Source organism: Hibiscus syriacus, unplaced genomic scaffold (genome assembly GCF_006381635.1).
Source record: "Hibiscus syriacus cultivar Baekdansim isolate YM2019G1 unplaced genomic scaffold, ASM638163v2 tig00110627_pilon, whole genome shotgun sequence".
Taxonomy (NCBI): Eukaryota; Viridiplantae; Streptophyta; class Magnoliopsida; order Malvales; family Malvaceae; genus Hibiscus; species Hibiscus syriacus.
Window position 1 is genome coordinate 285,516 of NW_024062804.1, and position 18,364 is coordinate 303,879.

At 35.5% G+C, this 18,364-nt stretch overlaps 3 protein-coding genes and 1 pseudogene across 7 annotated transcripts; 3 read left to right on the plus strand and 1 right to left on the minus strand.

Annotated features, from left to right (window-relative positions):
- Nucleotides 1–532: 532 nt before the first annotated feature.
- LOC120136359 lies at nucleotides 533–1,215 on the minus strand. The gene has a single exon (XM_039152415.1). The coding sequence runs from the start codon at nucleotides 1,127–1,129 to the stop codon at nucleotides 575–577; it is 555 nt and encodes a 184-aa protein (XP_039008346.1). The 5' UTR covers nucleotides 1,130–1,215; the 3' UTR covers nucleotides 533–574.
- Nucleotides 1,216–6,846: 5,631 nt separating this feature from the next.
- Nucleotides 6,847–13,425, plus strand: LOC120136353 (RNA-binding protein 24-like). Of its 5 annotated transcripts, none has more exons than XM_039152403.1 (10): nucleotides 6,847–6,857; nucleotides 10,248–10,806; nucleotides 10,898–11,030; nucleotides 11,206–11,332; nucleotides 11,424–11,460; nucleotides 11,535–11,778; nucleotides 11,932–12,042; nucleotides 12,197–12,307; nucleotides 12,462–12,524; nucleotides 12,727–13,425. In XM_039152403.1, the coding sequence occupies exons 2-10, from the start codon at nucleotides 10,600–10,602 to the stop codon at nucleotides 12,852–12,854; spliced, it is 1,161 nt and encodes a 386-aa protein (XP_039008334.1). In that variant the 5' UTR covers nucleotides 6,847–6,857; nucleotides 10,248–10,599; the 3' UTR covers nucleotides 12,855–13,425. The 5 variants fall into 5 exon arrangements, with proteins under 5 accessions (XP_039008334.1, XP_039008335.1, XP_039008337.1 ...); XM_039152404.1 differs by lacking the exon at nucleotides 6,847–6,857 and adding an exon at nucleotides 10,181–10,247 and having other exon boundaries at nucleotides 10,336–10,806; XM_039152406.1 differs by lacking the exon at nucleotides 6,847–6,857 and having other exon boundaries at nucleotides 10,192–10,806; nucleotides 12,465–12,524.
- Nucleotides 13,426–14,490: 1,065 nt separating this feature from the next.
- LOC120136354 (60S acidic ribosomal protein P1-like) lies at nucleotides 14,491–15,288 on the plus strand. Its single transcript, XM_039152408.1, has 4 exons — nucleotides 14,491–14,531; nucleotides 14,599–14,706; nucleotides 14,865–15,089; nucleotides 15,182–15,288. The coding sequence occupies exons 2-4, from the start codon at nucleotides 14,635–14,637 to the stop codon at nucleotides 15,233–15,235; spliced, it is 351 nt and encodes a 116-aa protein (XP_039008339.1). The 5' UTR covers nucleotides 14,491–14,531; nucleotides 14,599–14,634; the 3' UTR covers nucleotides 15,236–15,288.
- A 658-nt stretch (nucleotides 15,289–15,946) lies between these two features.
- Nucleotides 15,947–17,771, plus strand: LOC120136352 (annotated as a pseudogene).
- Nucleotides 17,772–18,364: the final 593 nt, after the last annotated feature.

Here is an 18,364-nt window from a genome sequence, read left to right on the forward strand (position 1 = left end):
TAATCCATATATATACACAATCTCACTAATCAGAATGGGTATATAATGATTTTTTTCCTTTTTTTTTATTTATTATCAGAATATTTTGCTCTCAGCCAAAAATGATTAATTTTAACAACCTAAGATAGAGGCTAAGAAGCTAAAATATAGTAAATAACCGAAAGTAAAAAGTAAAAAAAATCAGACTCAGATTCCATTTGGCTAAGCAAGTTGCACGAGCCGCAATTTTGTCGCTCACTAACAATAAACCAAGCACGAGAGAAGTTAAGAAAGCAAAGGCGACAAGTCAAGTATCTTTTGTGCCGGTGGTTAAGAAAGTAACTTTTTTAGAATGCTAGCTACACGATCATCTCAAGCCTCCATTTACAGCTCAATTTTATTTTATTCAAAGTAATGATGAATCCCTACCATAATTATAGTTGGAGAAATCACTGAAAATGAATTATGATAACACACCATTGATCAGATATTCTAGTTCTACACCTAACACATCATTACAAATTCACAAAAGCAGATATTAATTTCATCTCTTTCTACAATCATTACAGATAAACATATCAGCATGTTTTCATTTTTACCATAGACCTTTCCAACTGCTAGAAACGCTCAACTGATCGGAATTAGCCACCGACGACGACACTCCGTTCCCACACTTAGCCACCGTCCTCACGCTCTCTATCAGCGCCTCCGTTCTCGACTCATGCGCCAAGATTTCCGCTAACTGGTCCGGACTTATCACCAGCTTCACCTTCCATACACCGCTGCTGTTATACCTAGGTAACACCTCCGCCGCCTCGGCTCTCTTCAACACACTTTGCTGATCGAATGACATCCGATACGGTGTATTCATTGAAGAAGACGTTGGCGTAACATGGTTTGGATCGTTCCGTTTGGTGAAGCTGTTGTTGATAGGGAGGAGATAGTAGAGGTGGCCTGCATGGAGCTCCTCGTTGTGAAGGAGAGGCTGAGAGAGCAAACCAGGTGTTCGGTATATGGCGTGGCCCGGGAACTCGTTGGTTATGCACTCGGCGGTGATGGGTGCGAATAGCTCCATGATGCCACCACTGGATGTCACCACTCTCACCATGTCTTCGACTTGTGCGAATCCTTTGAAAACACAATTACCCATGTCTGGTCTTGGAGCTGCTGTTGTTTTTACTTATGGGATGGAATGTTGAAAAGTGTGGTGAAATATAAGAAGGATGAGGGAATGGGGTTTTTTCAGGATTTCGTTTCGTGGGTTGTAGCAGACACGAAGTATCCTTTCCTTTGCCATCCCCAAATCTAAAATTCCGCTGCCTTTTATTTTATACTGGAATGGCCCCACTTCGCTTTGCTTGTATGGTGAGAGAAAATATGCACCGTTGATATAGGAAAATTAAAATACCAAAATGTCTTATTGATATTATTATTAAATATATTATATAAAATTGTATGATTAAATGTATTATATTTAAATATTCAATATTCAATATTTATTGATTTATGATAAAAAATATAAAAAATATAAATATTGTATGAAAAAATTACATCTAATTATTATATGTTTTATATTCTAATTCTCACTTTACTTTATATATATTATTATTTTAATTTAGTACTTCATTATCATTATTTTAAAAAACTAAATATAATTTGAACATTAAATTATAATTTATAATTATTAAAGGGAAATATAAGTATTCGAGTAATTATATATGTAATTACGTATATAATTTTTTTTTATAAAAGCGACTAATTTATTAAAAATTAAAATATTTAAATTATAATAAAATTTTACAACCCTAGCTGTAAACCAAATAATAAGAATATTTTTTTATAATCATTAATACAAAAAAAACTAGTCACTTAAGATCACACAATGATCATTTAAGGAAATATTAAAAAATCTAACCAAATAATCTTAAACAAAAGGTAAATATGAACATATTTGATCACATCGATAAAATAAACCACAAAAAGTGATTAAACTATTGAAAGACTACTGGTAAACTACAAATTAGAGTCGAACGACGTGAAAAAAATTATTCACAAAAAAAAAACATGTATCCAAATCTAATCCGATGGTCTAAAGATAAAAAGATCAACATGATAACAAACTAATCCTAATAAAAATGATAAATAAAAACAACAATCAAACAACTAAAAACATTTAATAATGATAGTAAAAAATGTATCATAAAAACAGAGAAAAACATGACACAAAAATAGAGTTATTAATAATTAAAAACAAGAAAAAGAAAAGATACAATATTATAAAATAAAATAAAATAATAAATACCGGCAATAGAGTATTAACACCGAGACTAATGCCACCTTTACCCGTAAAAATGAAGAGTACCTAATAAAAAAAGGTAAAAGCACTGGACTCAAACGTGTTTCACTTTGAACGCCGTCATATAATTATTCTAACCAAACGTATATATATAGTATTGTAATTCTTAAAATGTAATTACTGTCTAAATACTAGCGTGAATAATATCAAAGTTTGGGTGCATATTAGTTTGAGTGTTAAGTAGAATATTAAGTCAAGCGTTGGGGATCATCATGATGGAAGGATTCATGGTCAAAAGCACCATCAACTGTGTTAATTCCTTTTGCCGCTTGCTTTTTAACATGAAAAGAAGAGAAGCGTTTGACTTATTAAACTCTGCTGAATCTTGAGAAATCATCAACATACACTCCTGCGTTTCCAACACAAGAAAAATAACCTTGTTATCGGTTTCATGTAAATTACATGGTTTGATATATTTGCTTAAGCCAAGTTGTTTTTTTAATAAGCCAACCCACCCCAGATTTTATATATTACTTAGGTCAAGGACAGGCGGGGACAGGCAGATTCTGATCGTTCTCACTGACAACGAAAGCTGATCTCAATCCTAATTTCCACGAGTTGCGCAATTAAACTCACCTCGCCTTTAATTAATATCTCTGCGTGTAACATTGTATTGCTAACGATTTAGCTTCCGAGGCTAACGTATATATCATAAAGGCTATTGATTAGATGAATCATTAAGGACGCCATAGCATTTACATGTTTACAGCTTTCGGCAAATGTCACACTCTTTGAACTTTATCTCAAGCCGGGGAAGTCTAAATATAAACCCCGATTTAAGGATAAATAACGGTAAAAATGAACGTAACTTAAGATGTTAGAAAAAAAAACATAATATTTTAAGTTGAATTAAACTTAAAATGTCATAAAAAAATGTAATATTTTTTATTGTACTTACTACCACCACTTTTTAGCCGCATTCTAACCCTACAACAAAATTCCCCCCCCCCATCATAGCGTCTAGGATCGTTGCTTCTTATTATTTCTCATTTTTGGTTCACATATGAACCCTACAACAAAACTTCCCCCTCAATCCTGGGTCTAGGATCGCCACTTATTATTTTCTCATTTTTGGTTCACACACAATGGCAATTAATATCGGGGTTAGTCACTGCCTGTCTATATTTTTTTTATCTCGTAATTTTATTTTTATTTTGTTTTTAATAACTCTATAATTATGATATATTTTTCTCTACCTTTTAGTACATTTTCAGTTTTCTTTTATCATTTGTTTGGTCATTCTTGTCGTTTATTTTTCTTATGATTGGATTTGACGTCGCATAACTGATCAATATGATATTCATTTGTTATCATGATGATCTTTCTAACTTTGGACTTTCAAATTAGATTTGGATACGTAATTTGTGTTCGTAGATAGTTTTCTCAATATGTTTGGTTTTGATTTGTATTTGTCGGTGGTATTTCAATTGTTTAATCTTTTGTTGTGGTTCATTTGTCGTTGCAAACAAATATGTTTGTATTTATCTTTTGTTCGAGTTTTTTTGAGTGAAATTTTCACCTTTTTATTGTATGATCTTAATATAATCTCAAATGACTAATTTCTTATAGTCATGATTACAAGAGAACATCTTAATTATGTATTTGATTTACTATTTTGGTTCTAATTTTTATTATAATTTTAGATTTTTTTAATGAAATTAATAACTTCTAATTCTGTGAAAGAAAAAATGTTTAGGGCTTAGAAAGTTTCTCATCTTAGGTACAAAACTACAATATACAACTTCAAAAAAAATAAACAGTTATGAGGTTGATATATTGATATCAAAACCATTGGTTAAAGCAATAATTCAACTTAAGTCCAAAAGATTTACCAGTAGAATTATACTTAACTCTAGAGTAATTTTTTGTTTTTTACTTTTTAAACTTCATTGGGGGTTTCAAACAGAATGATATTGTGGCAAAATTACTCAAAATTTGAAGCTAGGCAGGTAATATGAGCGGAGAAATGAAACACAAAATCATTATGCCGTACGTCAAGTCGTGAAAACTAATTATAACCAACGGTTCAAGCTTTCAACTTTGGGCATCAATTATAGTGACAACATTTTCGAACATTCAATTCACCTCTGGCCTTGGTTCTTTGATAATCTGTGCTTTGCAATCACTGTCAAAATACCTAATCTGGGTGGCTGACCTCATAAAATGGACAGTTCAGAATTCAATGCCATCGCAACAATCATTGCATGCTTCAACCTCAATAAATTCTCACTTCATGTAGTTTCATTTTGGGCTGCTTTGAGTGAACCAGTTTTAGTATGGGCCAAAATCATTGAGATAGCTCTGTCAAACATTGTGTTGGACCATCAATCCAAAGAGAAAGGGAGAAGCAATGTGTTGGGTGCAAATATTGATGTCGGCTCTCTGATTCTTTGATGAAGGGAAAAATCCGTGTTCATTAATCAAACATGATGGTATGAATTATGGGGGAAAATAAGGTATTTCATATTTAGGGGGTTTTACCTTAAGTGAAGAGATGTTTGAGACTTGGTGTGTCCATCACTTGCCACTGCCAACCCAGAGCGGCCTACCCTACTTCTTAGTGATTAGGAAATCACAGAGAATCTTCCAGGGAAATCTGGGTATAAGTCAGCTGGTTCTTTTAGGGTAGACTACCTTATTCATCGCTAAATTATGATTTTACTCTATTTTGGTACTAAAAAAATCAATTAAGTTTGAAAAATTATTGACCTTGTTGATGATAACAATGTGTATTATGTCAACTATAGATGATTCGTCTCTTTTGAATTTTAGAGAATCATAATCGATTACTTTATGGCGTATTCAAAAGATTTATCTTTCTTGAAAGGATAAAGAGTCCTAGAAAAGAAGAAAATAGAGGAAGTATATAGCCTTCTCTTAATGTTATCAACAACAACAACAACAAAACCCTATTCCCATATGTAATGGAGTTAGGGGGAGGTAGGGTAGTAGGCTGTCCCCAACGCCAGGTTGAGAGCAACTTCCGTGGAAGACCTCCGGCAGTCAGAAAAATTTAAAAATAAAGATAAAATACAATGCATGTATAAAAAGAAATAATAAATAATACATAGTTGAACAGTCTTCATATGCAGTTTTCATATGCGCGTCTGTAATGGGAAGTTATCCCTGCATACAAATCTCTGAATATAGACAAAAAAAAACGTGAGTCCCGAAATAAATTTAAAAGACGAAACATGATAAGGATATACAGAAGTCAGTTGTTGCAAGCTACGATAAAAGAAAAATATCAAATGGGTTAAAACCTAAACTATGCAACACTACTCCGCTATCCTAGTTTTAATCCTTCAAAATTCCCATGACAGAAGATCTCAAGCAGTCTACCCACTTCCTCCTTGGTCGTCCTCTCCTTCTGGCACCGTCGACTATAATCGACTCTACCCTCCTGACCGTATCCGACTGTTGTCTCCTAAGGACATGCCCAAACCACCGTAGTCTTCCCTCCCTCAATTTTCGGATACAGGCATCTCCTAAGGACATGCCCAAACCACCGTAGTCTTCCCTCCTCAATTTTTCGGATACAGGCATCACCCCCAAGGACATTCTAATTGCAGAGTTTGGAGTCATTTCCCACAGAGTCTTACCACATGTCCATCGAAGCATCCATCGAAGCATTCTTATTTCTACAGCTTTCATCCTCCTTACGTGATCTTTCTTGATTGCCCAACATTCTGATCCATACATTAGCGCTGGTCTTATTGCAACTCTATAAAATTTTCCCTTAAGTTTAGAGGCACCTTCTTGTCACAAAACTCCTAGCTGCCCTCCACTTTAGCCATCCCGCCTTTATACGGTGCGTTACATCATCATCTACACCCCCATCTTTATGTATCATAGACCCTAGATACTTGAAACAATCCTTAGAGGGGAGAACGTGTCCTTCGATGCATACGTCTACATCTTCATCGTTTTGGTTCCCACTGAAGTTTGAACATAAATACTCTGTCTTTTCAATATTGATCCTTAGACCTTTTTCTTCCAAAGCTTTCTTCCAGTTATCCAGTCTACTATTCAGCTTAGTTTTTGTTTCAGCAACTAGGACAATGTCGTCAGCGAAAAGCATACATCATGGAACACCGTCTGGTGCGCACAATAGATGTCGTTCATAATCAAGGCGAAGATGTAAGGGCTCAGAGCCGACCCCTGATGGAGTCTGATTTCTACTGGGAAAGCCTCTATGTCCCCAACTGTAGTCCTAACATATGTAGTAGATCGACAGTACATATCACGAATCGCCTAGATATAAGCAGTTGGGATCTGTCTCGTTTCCAAGGTCTTCCAGATCATATTGCGGGGAACGCTATCATACGCATTCTCTAGGTCAATGAACGCCATGTGAAGATCTCTATTTTTTTCCCTATATTTCTCCATAAGTCGTCGAAGTAGATGATCGCCTCCGTAGTAGACCTACCTGGCATAAAGCCAAATTGATTTTCCGAAACCGTAGTAACATGTCTCAACCTAGCCACTATCACCCTTTCCCATAGCTTCATGGTATGACTGAGTAGTTTAATACCTCTATAATTAACACAATGTTGGGGATCTCCTTTATTCTTATAGATTGGTATCACCGTAGACTCTCTCAACTCCTCTGGCATCTTGGTAGTCTCTAAAATAATATTAAAGATATTGATCGACCACTTTACTCCCTCTTCTCCTAGGGCTAGCCACACAGTGATGAGAATTTGATCTGGACCAACAGCTTTGTCCCTCCCCATCTTTCTAAGAGCCATTTTGACTTCCTTACTCCCAACCGTACAAGTAGGGCAGTTATTGGCCGTAGTATGATGATCGACTGACCCATCAACGGTACTATCTGTACAGGGAGAGGCACCGTCATTAAATAAGCCATAGATGTAACTACTCCAAACCCTTCTCTTAAGAGGTTTTTATATTGACTCTTAGTACGTAAGAACCTCATAATTCAATGGTAAATAAAGTAATTTAGGTTTGTTTATAGGTCTGTACAAATAGAGCGCTGCATTGCGGGATTGCGAATGGCATGGATTATAAGGATTGGCAGGTAGGACACGGTATTAGGTCCCTGATATTTTGTTATAGAGGTGACCGACTCGAAGGATGTTGGCGTTCGTCAAAAGCGTAATTTGAGGGCCTTTCCCACTTCGCAGGTTCTAACAGCTGGACCCCCAATTCCTCGCTGTTCACATTCTTGGTCGGCGCCTTATCCTTACATATTCATATTTTTGTGTATCCACAAATAACATAACATCATTTAAAAATCGTTTTTACTTTTATTACTTTTGACTAACAATACATTAATAGATAAAGTTGCATATATATTTCTGTTCATTTAGATTAACGGATCATGTTTCACTGCTTTTACGCATCCCAGTCCCCCAACAGTTTCAGCAATGAAACCATTCTTCTCTATCGACCCTACGATTTCCCCCATCCACGGTGTGTAATAATAAAAGAAAACGATGAAGCAAAAATCGAAGATCATAATAATGAAAGGTCTGGCCAGTTACATGTGCGAGACTCTGACTCTTGACCGCCTGCCGGTTTTTTTATAATCTATTTATTTTCGCAGCCTTCATGTGTGGATGGATAGTACGACAGTCTCCACTTGTTTTAGCTTATATTTTTTTACCAAATGTCGCAGCTCGGCTTCCTTGTTATTACACGATTCCTACGACTCGAATTTTTATGTTACTTTTTTATTTCTACTTTATGAACATAAAGGCTTTTTCTTTCGGAGAATCATTTACGAACCAGATCAGCCATTATTATGAAAATTAATTTGCCTTTGAGATTATATTAGCCCATCCATCCCATTTGCATGCTTTGTGTCACAGAAAGTGTTTCTTTACATAAAGTTCCAAATTTTGTATTTAAACATTTAAATTTAATTATTAATATTAAAATAAGAATACAAAACGAAAACCAATACAATCATTAAAGTATGTAGAAATTAGAGTACCGAAGATAAAAGTGGATTAAGCCTACAAGTTTATCTAAAATTGTCTTCATATACGGTTCTATAGTAGGGTTTTATTATCAGTCAATTCCCAACACTACTAGCCGCCGAGAGATTGGTCCACTGACAAAATTAAATATAGAATCAAATAAAATAAATCTCTTAAAAGAGAAAGATGGTGCTCAATAATATACAATATCTAGTTTTTTAACCTTAAAAAAATAATAAGAGATTCGACCAACCCCTACGGTAGTCCAAAGCAGTTAGTATGGGATCCACAGAAGAGTTTTATTTATACTTCTTAATGGTATTTTTACATTTGCTATTTTGGCCAGGTTAATTATTTACTTCTAATAAGATTTGGTCCATTTTATTTACATTTTTTTTATAACTTTTAGATTATTATAATATAAAAACTAGATTATTTAATATTCCCATTTTGCGTGTACACCATTCAATAGATATAATATTTTATATTTAGACCGTGGATTTTTAAAAATATTATATTAAAAATACAAAATGTTAAATTTTAAAAATATAAAAATTATTTAAATTATATAAAAATTTAAAATTCTTAACAAATATAATTATTCTAATAATCATTTTAGTTAAGAATGTATAAATACGCTACAAATATAATTACTTAAACTCAATAACTCATGGAAGAACAATATTTTTTAAACAATTCCTACATAAAAGAGGGGAAGATGATTTTTTATCTTAGTAAGTATTGAATCTACAACCTATAACTTATAAGAGAGAGAAAGTGTTAACTAAGAACTTTTAGTCACTTACTCTAAATATTATTAAAAAAAATAACACTCCCGTTAATAATTGAGATTACTTAATGAAATTTTCATCACATTATTTTAAATAACGTTTTACAGTATATTTTTATTTAAATTTTATGGTACATTTTAAAAAACAATCCCTAATTATAAGTTAAATCCAACGAATTTAATTACCTTATATTACACACAAATTAAATGATTCCGTAATAAATAAATTATCGTTATTTATTGAAAATATGAATTTAACCATCATAAATACTAAAGTTGTGAACGTTTAACGGCTAGAGGGAGAGTTATCTTTGAACTAAAAAAAATTACCTTATATTACTCTTCTATTTCTCGCTCCTCGCTTGGAACCCATAATTATCCTTTCCTTTTACCATTATAAACGCCGCTGACCACGCTTTGACGCTCACCATAGTTTTCTCTGTCTTCAACTCTGTTATTTAATTTTTAAATTTAAAATTTAAACAAAAAAATAGTATTTTAGACGAAATTATTATTATTTTATTGTTGAATTATACAGCAAAGCAAAGGGCAAATTTGGGAGTTTCATTCTGTTTATATAAAAGAAAAACAAATGGGTGGCCAAGGTGGTTAACCGTTTAACTGCTCCCCCTCAATAATTTATCCAAAATAATAAATTAAAGAAAAATAATAAGATTGAGGTAGAAAGTTTTGGCCCATCTATCAATACCTGTGCTGTTTTTTCGGTTAAGGGGAAAATAGCTGCAGACGAAGGCAAAGATGAACAGAAACAACAAGGGGAAAAAACCCAGAATTTCTCAGGGTTGTATGAATTAACGAATGGCATCTCAAATGGTTGAAACAGAACATGCAAATACTCGAGAAAGAGAGTGAAAATAATAAACTGATGGTTGGATACAGCGAAGCAGATGATAAAGAGTCCCCCACCCTTCTCCTCTTCAAGCGCGCTGATTTATAATAATAAATAATAATAATATATGTAAGTAAATGTTCGAGACAGAGAGAGAGTATTGAAAAAGAAAAGTTGGGTCTTTGATTTTTCATTGGACAACCTTGCCTACTACTGCCGTGGGCACCCACTAGCAGCTTTTTTGTTTTCCTTTTCTCATTCTGCAATTCATATTAATCATCCTTCTTTCCTTTTTCTCTCGCTCGGTTCTGTTATAGCTTGGCATAGGTAGGTGTATAATATATATTTATATGTAAAGTTTATTTTTTTTTTAAAAAAAAATCAGCTTTCTCAACAGTAATGATTTTCTCGTTAGGGGTATCGTTGCTGAGGAATCTGAGGCGTTTTGGTTGTGAAAAAGTGGCAGTTATCATTATTATAGCATTAGAAAAACAACAACAGCTAGAAGAAGAAGAAGAAGGTCATCACCAAAAGAACAAAAAGAGGATACACGCTATTGCTGCTGCACGAGTGCTTGAGTAAGAAGGGCAGAGACAAACAAGCCTTGGCCTTTGATTGATTTGATCACCTATCTTTTTCCCCGTTTTATTTGGAAGTCTGTGTCTGTATATTTTCTTCTATGTCTCAACCAAGACAATTCCATATGGTGGGCGGTAACAATCCAGGGCAGTTCAATGACACAACTTTTACGAAAATCTTTGTTGGTGGGTTGGCTTGGGAAACTCAAAGAGATACCATGAGGCGTTATTTTGAGCAATTTGGAGAGATTCTTGAGGCTGTTGTGATCACAGATAATAATACTGGGAGATCCAAGGGCTATGGCTTTGTAAGCTTATTTGATCCTTATTTTATTAACAAAGCTTTGTTTGTTTCCTTTGTTATTCATGCTATGAATTTTTCATCTTTTTTGTTTCCAGGTTACGTTTAAGGATCCAGAGGCAGCCATGAGAGCATGTCAAAACCCTTCACCTGTCATCGATGGAAGGCGAACCAACTGCAATCTTGCTGCATTGGGTGCTCAAAAGACTCGTCCACCAATTTCTCAACATGGTTTCTTTCCTCCCTTCACATTTCTTTGTTAGCAAATGTTGAAAAAAAACCATTTTGTCTTTTGCTATACTGTGGAGGCATTTTCATCTTGGTTAGGATCTAATGAAACGAAATGCAGATCTAAAACACCAGAGGTTTACAGTAAATTTAATTTAGGAAGACCAATTAAATGCAGGGGCAGGACGGTTTAGACCATCACATGGTCCTGGATTGACGGCACCACCTGGCTACCATGTTTCCTCCTCAAATTATATCCAACATCAACCTACTGGTCAATATTCAATTCCATACTCTGCTCATGGGTGAGTCACCGAGTCCAATATTGTAGAAATTGAAATTCAATAGAATTTGTTTTTAACCGGCAATATTCATTCTCCATTTGTTTACTTTCAGGTATACTGGATATTCACAAGAAGGCATTTATCCTCTGGTTAGTGTTTAAAAAATGACATCTCACCTCAGTTTCTTGACATTGCTTTAGCTGAATTTAATGTTGTTTTGTAGAACTATTATAACCTCTATGGAGGTCAACAGTTTTCACCTTACTACGCTGCCGGGGCATCGGTGACACCGGGGATGTTTCATAATTTGTACCCACTTTATGCTCAGTATGCACAAAGTAATCAAGCTCATGGTTTTGGAGCTCAATACCCGCAAATCGTACAATATCCATATTTGCCTCAGCAGTATAGCTCAACTGGTATGCTATCTCTTCCATCTTCAACGTCCATGGCAGCAACTACTACAGGTGATTGTTTTATACAACTTCTAAATACATTTATAGAGTACTTTTTTACTGTAGTTTGCAACCAGTTAAGCTTTTGGTTTATATGTGCCGATTGCAAGAAAACTTCAATGCAAAATGCGCTTATAGATGTTTATCATCAAACAATATCTGCAGCAGGTATTGCAGCAACAATTGCAGAAACCGCAGCATATTTGCCTCAGCAGTATAGCTCAACTGGTATGTTATCTGTTCCATCTTCAACGTCCATGGCAGCAACTACTACAGGTGATTGTTTTATACAACTTCTAAATACATTTATAGAGTACTTTTTTTACTGTAGTTTGCAATCAGTTAAGCTTTTGGTTTATATGTGCCTATTGCAAGAAAACTTCAATGCAAAATGCACTTATAGATGTTTATCATCAAACAATATCTGCAGCAGGTATTGCAGCAACAATTGCAGAAACCGCAGCATATTTGCCTCAGCAGTATAGCTCAACTGGTATGTTATCTGTTCCATCTTCAACGTCCATGGCAGCAACTACTACAGGTGATTGTTTTATACAACTTCTAAATACATTTATAGAGTACTTTTTTTACTGTAGTTTGCAACCAGTTAAGCTTTTGGTTTATATGTGCCGATTGCAAGAAAACTTCAATGCAAAATGCGCTTATAGATGTTTATCATCAAACAATATCTGCAGCAGGTATTGCAGCAACAATTGCAGAAACCGCAGCATATTTGCCTCAGCAGTATAGCTCAACTGGTATGTTATCTGTTCCATCTTCAACGTCCATGGCAGCAACTACTACGGGTGATTGTTTTATACAACTTCTAAATACATTTATAGAGTACTTTTTTTACTGTAGTTTGCAACCAGTTAAGCTTTTAGTTTATATGTTCCGATTTCAAGAAAACTTAAATGCAAAATGCGCTTATAGATGTTTATCATCAAACAATATCTGCAGCAGGTATTGCAGCAACAATTGCAGAAACCACAGCAGTAACAACGACAACACCTACAACAACAACAGCAACAACTGGGGTAGTGGCAGCAGTACCAGGTCCATCACAAGCTCCCGAGACACCAACCTAAAAGAAACCACCGTGTTAGTTTGCGATAGATTTTTGTTGTGTCTTTTACGAGGGAATTGATATCTTTCGAAAGGAACATAAGCAAAGAGGAAACATTTGTTGATCAACTAGCATAACAAGGAATGGAACTCAGGTAAATTCCAGACGGGATTGTTCAATCAAGGAACAGGCGTTTCATACATAAACCTAGTTCTACTAACCGTCTAGGATTCATTCTTCGTTCAAGTTCGGTAGGATTGTTCTATTACCATCATCATCATCTTCAGACATCAACTCATCACACACGTTTGGTCTTACGAGGATAGGGAGTCGTTTAATTACATTGTTTAGGTTAGGGAGAACAAAATCATATTATTCATGTATTTGCATGAGGTGGAAACCAAGTATTGGCTTTGGATTCCACCTTAGACGCTAATTACTAGATGATTCTGTCTCGGTTGCAGAGAGCATCCGATGTTCATATTCGTAGCAAAGTGGTTCAAAAGATTGAATTTTGTATCTTTGAACCCCAAGTTGATTTATTGGTCAAAGACAAAAGGGCGAGCTCGGATAGCTCACCTATTAACGTGTAATTGTTTTTCTCCTTTTTCATTATTCATGATTGGTATATTTATTGGTTTTCAAAGGCAGGGTTAGGATAATAAGACGGTATTAACACATAATCATCTATTTCGTGTTTCAACTTTCACTTTCGATGTGTTTCCTCTTTATTTGATGGATCAAATCTTTGCCTTTTCCACTTTTGGGGTTCGACGCCGTGTCATACATGCATGTGATTATGGAATCCAATGGGAATGGGATCTCTCATATGGCAAAAGGGTGTCAATGGTTCTTTCCTTCTTTGTTTCAGTCAAAACATGCATGCTGCTTGTCGGGTTCTATTCGGGTCGCTCGATAAATATCTCTGGCTATTTGTATATTTCTATGATTCTTTCTAAGATATAAACATATAACGTTTGTCAATGCACTCGATAATTATTAATATATTGATTATACATTGTATGCACACGATTTATTTTAAACGTCATTGTAAAATTTGGAACTTATTATTTGATTGCAAACATAAAATTAAATTTGTATTAATACTTGCATTGTCAATAAATTTAATAAAAGTAATTTTAATATATATATATATAAAATATAAACCAAATGAAATCAGATCAATGTTTTCCAAGATCAAAGAGGGTAATTACAATATTTAAACCAATATATGAAACCTGTATGGAATAAGATAAACCACTGTCTTATTTTACATGCCCCTCATTTTCTTTACAAATTAATTTAAATAAATAATAAAATATTAAATTTTATCATAATGACGATGAAAAATATATTTTATAATAAAATATTTCTGCAATTAAGTTTGTTTTCCTAACACTAACAAAGCTTGATATATATATAGTTTACGGTTTACCTGTGATGAACAGGCCTAATTTCCAATATTGGCCAGTTTGTTAACCGAATCTCTGAAATCTCGGGAGCGCATTTACACTTCCCCCCTTAAAATCCCATTTGAGAAGTGGAAATGAAACCCAGATTCCTAACAACCGTCGTTTTGAGACGAGCGCTGCACAGACTCAGCTTTCTGAATACCCATCGTTTCAAGTAGTAGGAAATTCTCAGGTAATTCTTTGCCATTGTTTATTTGTTCGGGGAATTTTTGCCTTGGTGAGATTTCTTGGAAATTCGTTTTCGGTCATAGTCTTGAATTATTTTTAATCTTTATATCGATTGGGTTTTAATTGTTTTATTCATTTATTTTACTGTTAGAAGTAGGAAAGATGTCGACGGCTGGCGAAGCTGCTTGCTCTTACGCTGCGTTGATTCTCTACGATGATGGCATCCCAATCACTGTATCCTTTATGCATATTTCGATTTTTATGATACGATTACGGAATGAACAAATGTTTTTTTTTTTGGAATTTGATTATTTTTATTGAATGAATGGTATATTTCTCATATGAATTGGAATAATAGGGTTGGTTTGTTTCCTTAACTGTAGCTAATATAGGCTGAGAAGATTGCAACGCTAGTTAAAGCTGCAAATGTCTCCGTTGAATCTTATTGGCCAAGTTTGTTTGCCAAGCTTTTCGAGAAATGCAACATTGGGGATTTCGTAACCAATGTTGGTTCTGCCGGTGCTGGTGCCCCGGTTGCCGTAGCTGCACCTGATGCAGCCGCTGCCGGAGGTGGTTTCGCCGCCGCCGCTCCTCCTCCTGCCGAGGAAAAGAAGAAGGTGGGACTAAAAATTACAAATTAATCAGTGAATCTTATCACATTGTCTCTACTATTCCGTTTTGATATTTGAATTCTTTGGTCATTTTGCAGGAAGAATCAGAGGAATCGAGTGATGGAGATATGGGATTCGGATTGTTCGATTAGGATGGGTTGATTACTGGTTCATTGCACTAAACTACGATAGTATCACGGTTTTGGTATATGCACTTCTGTTTCAGAGAAGTCACAATAAGCAGTTGTATAGTTGAATCTTCTTATATAAATAAGCATTAGCACTTGCGTTCTTTTATGCTATCGTTGACATCTCTTAATTTGATTCGACTGAGTCTTGAACCAACTTACAAAAAAGATAATAGATTTGCCCGGGTAATTAAAGATCAAAGTTGAGTGAAACTGCAGTAATTCTCGATCACATTGTACTGCCAAGAGAAACTACGCTTTGAAAAGGACATTGAACTCATCCATAGCCAACTCCTGCCAGGTTGGGATTGGCCTTATCAAGTTGAAACCGATGGAACATATTGAACCCTACGCCCACTTCCCAAGGGTCGTATCTCTTTATTGAATCGAATCAAATTTAACTCGTTTTACTGTTTTTTGTTTAGACGACTAATAATCCTTATTTACAAAAGCATAAAAAGCTGTCGATGTCACCAAACTGAAAATTTTACTAAGACCCATCAATGACCATGACCTTAAATTTAGAAAATCGGTTTTATTCGGATTACACTAAACGGCATCGTTTAAGGCATCAATTCCGTCCCAAAAAGAATAACAATTTTAACTGTCTTGCTTGCAGTTTAACTTTCTTTATTTCCTTCACATTCCTATTTCTTCTTCTTCCCGAGCTCTTTCCGTATCAGAACAAAAATGTCTACTGCTTTTTCTGCAGCCAAGTTCAGTACCCAACCTTTCTCCACTATATCTCACGATAGCCCCCTCGTTTTCGCCAAACCCACTTCCCAATTCTTCGGATCTACCCGCAAACTCCGCCTCACTTCGTCCTCAAAATTCAATCTCAGCCGTCGATCCGGGACCGTCGTCGCCGTCTCCGATTATGTTAAGCAGAAGACATCCAAATCCACCACCAGTCTGGTAAAATCCCATTTTTTTCACAATCAAATTAAGTCATGGTTCATATCTGTTTCCCTAACAAATCTAGATTTTTGTTAAGTTTTGCTTCTATTTCGTTTTCAGTTGATAACGAAAGAAGAAGGGTTGGAATTATACGAGGATATGGTATTTGGAAGAGCATTTGAGGATATGTGTGCTCAGATGTATTACAGAGGCAAAATGTTTGGTTTTGTTCATCTTTACAACGGCCAAGAAGCTGTTTCCACTGGTTTTATTAAGCTCTTGAAGCAGCAGGATTCTGTGGTGAGCACATACCGTGATCACGTGCACGCCTTGAGCAAAGGAGTCCCGGCACGTGCCGTCATGAGCGAACTCTTCGGTAAGACCACCGGCTGCTGCCGCGGCCAAGGTGGGTCGATGCATATGTTTTCCCGTGAACACAATCTGCTCGGTGGGTTTGCTTTTATCGGTGAAGGGATTCCCATTGCCACGGGGGCGGCTTTTACCTCCAAATACAAGAGGGAGGTTTTAAAAGAAGCTGACTGCGATCATGTTACCTTGGCGTTTTTCGGGGATGGGACTTGCAATAATGGGCAGTTCTTTGAGTGCTTGAATATGGCGGCGTTGTGGAAATTGCCCATTGTGTTTGTTGTTGAGAATAATTTGTGGGCTATTGGGATGTCCCATTCGAGGGCTACTTCTGATCCTCAGATTTATAAGAAAGGACCTGCCTTTGGGATGCCTGGCATCCATGTTGATGGAATGGATGTTTTGAAGGTCAGAGAAGTTGCTAAGGAGGCAATTGGCCGGGCTAGGCGAGGTGAAGGTCCAACATTGGTGGAATGCGAGACTTATAGGTTTAGAGGACACTCTTTGGCTGACCCTGACGAGCTTCGTGACCCTGGTAACCATTCGATTGTTTTTATAGCCTCATGCTATTATTACGTTGCAACTTTGAATGATAAAACAAGAACAATTTGCATGAATGTCTGTTGTACTGATCCTGTTATATTCTCTTAAAGTTGTAGTGATTTACTCTCTTTATGTTACAGTTTAAGCATACTAATTGAAAGATAAATGATTTGTGTTTTTAGATTCTTAGGGATGAAGTTATGAGTTTCGACTGATCCTGAGCAATATTGTACATGATTCTGTTCGTAATTAGGGTGTTCTTTTTCCCTAGAAATGTGATCTTTGTCAATGTCTTGCTACTTCTTTGGCAGCTGAAAAAGATCACTATGCTGCAAGAGATCCTATCAGAGCCCTGAAGAAGTACCTCATTGAGAACAGTCTGGCCAGTGAAGCCGAGTTAAAGGCCATAGATAAGAAGATAGATGAAGTGGTAGAGGATGCTGTTGAGTTTGCAGATGAAAGCCCCATTCCTGCTAGGAGCCAACTGCTCGAAAATGTCTTTGCCGATCCAAGAGGTTTTGGAATAGGACCTGATGGTCGATATAGATGCGAGGATCCTAAATTCACTGAAGGCACTGCTCGTGTCTAAGATTTCAAAGCAGGACAGCAATCAATCCATTTATGCACACCTTTTGTTATTGCATGATCTCTTATATTTAATTCTTGCTAGCAATCCCTTCATTTTTTTATGTTTCTCTTGAAACTGATGGAGTAGCATGTTTTGTTGTTTTTGGATAAGAGCAAATTGTGAATCCTTATCTTAGAAATAGTGGAAGTGGATGAGCAAAGCTTTTCATGCTTTAGTTATTGTGTATTTGCATGTGGACGAGTTGGCTTTCCCTGTTTGGTGTTTTGTTGTTTACCAAAGAGGCTTGCCACTTCAAAGCCAACACGTGGGAGATTTTTTTCTTCAACAAAATGGGCTTCTGTTTTGATGGTCTCTTTCAGTTTTGCTCAATGGGCTTTGCTTGAAGTAGGTGGCTTAAGTTGACCGACTGTTTTCCCCTGTCTCTTCGTTTGAGCTCGCTCCACTCCATGGAAACTAATAAATGGCTGCAGATTTCATCAATATTTAGTTTACATATTCATGCTGTACTTTATTTTTAAAATGAACAATTATTTATCCTTTAACTGAATCCAAATCAAACTCAATAATATGTTTCAAATTTGATATCAATATCTTGGATAGATTTATATTTCTTTTGAATTTGTCATATAATTATGAGATTTAAAATTAAAATTTGAAAGTACTGGAAAACAATGAACAAACACTCTTCACATCAACCA